General features: G+C 38.1%; 1 protein-coding gene across 1 annotated transcript; it reads right to left on the bottom strand.

Annotated features, from left to right (window-relative positions):
• Positions 1-1250: 1250 nt before the first annotated feature.
• LOC139461841 (uncharacterized) lies at positions 1251-3300 on the bottom strand. Its single transcript, XM_071243320.1, has 3 exons — positions 2982-3300; positions 2358-2492; positions 1251-1513 (listed from the first exon to the last, which is right to left on the bottom strand). Exons 1-3 carry the CDS (start codon positions 3298-3300, stop codon positions 1251-1253), a joined length of 717 nt encoding a protein of 238 aa, XP_071099421.1.
• Between the last annotated feature and the right edge of the window lie 1721 nt (positions 3301-5021).

Raw genomic sequence — 5021 nt, 5'->3', positions numbered from 1 at the left:
TTATCCAGATTTAACAGATTAACATTAGGATACTGAACTTTAGAGTCATTCTCACTAAGAACTGTTTATTAAATAAAATAGTAACATATCGTGGTGACAATATAATCGATGTAAAGAACAGAAAACGCAATCCTAAGAACGTGCATGTTTATTTATCTTATTTGCGATCAGCTACACATCCGATAAAACGCCCTGAAATCGTGCTATGTTACAGTAGGTCTTCTATATGTATAGCCAATATTTTATGATCACAAAAAGCGTTGCGTTTCACAGACAATATTGCTTGAAGCAGTTGCATACTGATATCATGCCTCAAACTGAAATCCCAGCCCCCTTCCTAGTTATAGCCATAAATAGATGTGTCAGTATGGCCATTGTTTGAACCTCTTGAACACGTTGAGGAGTCATCGTTGGTAGAAACAATCATGTAAGGTTTCAACTTTCTTGCTCAAGTTGTTTCTGAACAGAAATCGCCGGGAAATGCACTCTGTGAGAATTCAGGAGCATAGTCAAAATGCAAAGGTCAAATCACATTCAAAATTTAAAAGAAGACCCACTTCAAACAACACATGTACCAAGTTAGGGGGGTATAAATTGCTGGTTTTGTAATCATTAATGAAGTGAACAAACTGCGATGTCATCATTGGTTAGAACAAGAATGTGAAGTTTTAGCTTCATTGTTAAATGATTCCTGAGGAGATGTTTTGACGGACAAACTGGGCATGACGTAAGTTCACTTGATGTTATCAAAAGACATGTCTTAAAGACCTATGTTGAGTCCCATTAATAACTAAACATACATAATTGCACAACAATATGAACAATTAAGGCTCAATACAGTGTAATGGTTACAGATATTTGTAGAGTGGTGGTGTGGGGCTTTAATGAAAATCAGATCAAACACCATCGGTGTATATGCTTGGTAGTAACAAGCATGGTACAGCAGTTTCAGAGATGTTTACGACAGAGATAAAATTAATGACTGTACAAAGTCTTACACACTTCCTCAGCCAGATACATGCTTGATCATACCTTTCATGGCATTGGTAATCTGCTGTGTTGTGAGAATATTTCCTATATCGAACAATCGTTAGCTTTTCAACTCAGAATAATGAGGCAAAGTCTAAACATGTTTGGCCAAGTTGTTTCTAAGCTCGAAATATATACGCTCTACAAAAATACATAAAGATGTCTTATAAATTCATGTTTTACAATAGATACTAACATCCAGCAATCAATTTGCCGTCTGTTTAAAAATCACAATGCCGGAGATGTATGTCAAAATTATTGTGAGTTCCCCTATACGAAACGTTGACATCCATCCATCCAAAAGAACTCAGGACACACGCAGATGACACTGAACTGTACTGCATTGTTTTGCACACTATGCGTGTCTCGGTGACGCAAGCGGCTCGGCATTCATCCTCTGTAGCCGTTGTCAGGAACAAATCGTCATGCTTATAAATCACACGACCTGCAAACTTGGTGAACGTATTGCTGTATTGGGAACATCCTGTAAATAAGAAACAATAATGAAAGTACATGAAAGTGTGTCCCCAAGGTCATTCCTTGATGGACGCCTGGAAGTAAGGTTTATTATTATTGTTGTTTCCATATTGGTTCCTCCGGGAGGGAGATGTAACAATTATAACAAATTGGCTAATTGGCATATACAGAATCTATTCCCAGATGTAACATGGGCCTATGTTTGGCCCACTACAAATGTCGATTGAACGACACCTACCCTATTGAATGATAAAGGGCAGGACACTGATGACTAAACGTTAATAACATCCAATATAAACCCGTAAACAGACCCATATTAAACGTAAACGGACCAAATTGTTTTTTAAGCTGCGAACACTTTAGTCAATATGATATGTAATTGTAACAATAGTAATTGAATGAATGAATGAAGGTGTTAATAATTATAGAAAAGGTTATTTTGCTTTTATTTACAGGCCCTCTTAGAAACAGACCAGAGCCAGGCAAACTATTGTTGATGGCATAATCCACACTGCACGCTCGCAGGTACGATAGTACACAATGAACGAGGGTACAAATTGTGGTTTGTTGCAAGAATTGGGATTCTCGTGGCCAATTATAACCTATAATGCAAAGAAGGTACATTTCGAAGTTATATGTTTTTGTGCTGCCGTGCGCCCCACCAATTTGTAAATGGTCACACAAATAATCGTCATCATCTAATATGGAACGGGGTTATGCTTCTTTCCTGCATGTGTATGTATGTGTTGCTTCTGCAATAGTATAAGAACAATTCCTGATTCTCATAAAAATATTATACGAGTGTTGTTTAACCGAGGGTGAATCAAATTCGGAGATAAGGAAGTACACACCTTGGACACATCCTCCAGCAGCGTAAGAAAATACCTGCGATATAATGCACACACACTCCTCTTCAATGCACTCCGTATCGGCTACTGGGCAGTCATTAGATGTGTTGCAAATACCCAAAGGTGGTACAGATGGTACTGTCAATGTAATAGGAATTAAATCACGTTAGGACATTGTGAAGATTTGAAAAGGACTTTTGGGTCGTGAGGTGTGGACAATTAAAACAAGTAAAGTGGTTTTGGAAGTGCGTTTTGTGCTGCTTCACAGTTGAGCATAATGAAAGTCAGACACAGTCACATAAACAGTCACAGTCATATAAACTTTAAGTAAGGATAAGAATTTATGGATGAACAACTTCTTGTTTACACAGTAGAGTAGATATCAGTAGTTATCCTCTACTGTATAAACATTACATCCTACCAGTATATATACTTGTCAGCCATACTCTGTATATCACTTGCTTGATAACGGTGTTAGAACCAACACCGAAACGTCGCTCTTAATTGTAATAAAGAGGTTGTTCATACATAAATTCTTATCCTTACTTAGTACTCCAACTTCTAAATGCCTATCAAAGAAGATATGAACTTTAACTTATATTCAATTGACAAAAATGTCATAGTTACCTGGATTTAGAGAGTACATTCTGTATTTACTGTTGTCAACATAGGCCACGGTCGACGGATCTGTAAACATTGCACTGTAGGCAACACATTCTAACGTGTTTGGGTTGTAGCCGCACGTCACAGCCAGGTCATGTTGGCCACATCTGGCAGCACACTCAAGCAGGCTCTCCGTGTTCTCCTCCACCCACATCACATGTTCAGTCACTCGCTTGTTTTCAAACCCGTGCATCATCTTTACATTCCACTTCCCACAGTTCAAATTGACACTGATCACACTGGAGCACAGGAGAGCTACACACAGGACTTCAATTGCCCTCATTTTGCTCTTCTTCCCTTGCTTTTAACGGAGAACTACCAAATAATGTTTCAGCCGTTTGTTGTTTCTTATAACGTCTTCTTGAAAGTCATTTCTAAATACGCTATGCTTCGTGAACGCGAAACTCGTTCGGCAGCTTTAGACGTGCTAAGAGTACAATGTTGACATGAGCTTAACGATGTCTTATGGTCATTGGTGTCTGTTTGTTACTTGCGTATTAGCAATAACACTGGTCACATGTATAAATATCTGTGATAATATCGGTCATTTGTCCTGCTGATATTGATCATAAAAAATGTCAATTAAGCCTTTATCATACATCTGCGACTGTTAATTTTCTCATGATACTCAAATGTGTATCAGCCATACCATTGATACATTTAACGCCCCACAGTTCGTATTGACAAAGACAACATTAGAGCACAATAGAGCTGCACATAGAGCTTCAGTTGCCCTCATTTTGTCGTATATCCTTTGCTTTGAAAGGTGAACTCCTAAAAAATATTTACATCAAATTAGGTACATATGTTTAAACACAGTTCTTCATAAATTTATATTGGTTAAAGGAATGTCAAGTGTCACATGTGTCAGTTATTATTTATTTATTGCCAAAAGCAATCTACTTATTGGGTAGTATTTCCATACGCACACTGCTTGCAGGTGCGATTCGGTTTACTATCAAGCGGGGTCGGGATATCCATACATGACCTTCGCTTCGATCTATTTTTTGAACGAGGTTGACGTTTGGTCAGTGAACTTTATTTCAATTCGTTGCATTCGACAAACCTCTGAAGATAATGGATAATAAAGAAATTAACACAGTCACTATTAATCTCACAGTGTGAAGAGGCAGCTTCTGGTATATGACTATATCTTGGAACTTGAGGGATACCCTCATCCATTTGGACCACAAAAACATTCCATTACTGAATGTTGTTAATAACTCTTCCTTTTAACTGAACATCAATCTTAAACAGGCTTTTAATAGGTATAGGAGCAGCCATGTTGTCTTCTTCGACAATGGTAATATTTTTCTTCATGCTGTGTCAGGATGTGACAGACTTCCTCTTTCTTAAGAATGGACAGATTCAAGCATTTTAATATACCTTTATATGCTACCGAAATCTTCCGAAGATAGATCAGCAGGGATTGTGTTGCAGCACTATTTCATGGTGCAAAAGACGATCAAATTAGATATTTCAACGTTAGCTCAATAATATACGCGACTCTTGCTATCAATAAGCCAACAAGTGTTAAGGGGGGGGGGGGGCCGCAGCTCACGTGTTCTAATTAGGTTTCTACCTGCAATCTTCAGACAGTATTGGACAATCACAAGTTAGGTTTCTAGTGCATAAACAACTCAGTTGAACACGTGATCACAGTGGTTCCCGAAAAACGTCTGACAGAAGAGCACTCCTCTAACTAAGTCGGATCATGCTCTTCGCTCAGCTGTGTCAGGAGAAGAATGTCTTCAGCATTCGGTGTAAAGTGCTCTGCAGACTGCCAAAATACAGCTGAAGCTATCAGTGTGGAAAATGCTGTGGAATACGTGTTGTTGTTTTTTTCCTGAGTGACTGATTCACATTATCGTTTGGTTTACTTACATCGAAGCCAACAAATTGATTTGATCAGCAAAACGTTATTCGTTTAAGGGTTACATGTGACATTATAATGGTGTATCGGACTTTTCAGAACTAAATAACTACGAATATATCATTTCGAAT

Source organism: Haliotis cracherodii, unplaced genomic scaffold (genome assembly GCF_022045235.1).
Source record: "Haliotis cracherodii isolate W230 unplaced genomic scaffold, xgHalCrac1.p SCAF_15, whole genome shotgun sequence".
Classification (NCBI taxonomy): Eukaryota; Metazoa; Mollusca; class Gastropoda; order Lepetellida; family Haliotidae; genus Haliotis; species Haliotis cracherodii.
This window is presented reverse-complemented; position numbering and strand designations above follow the sequence as displayed.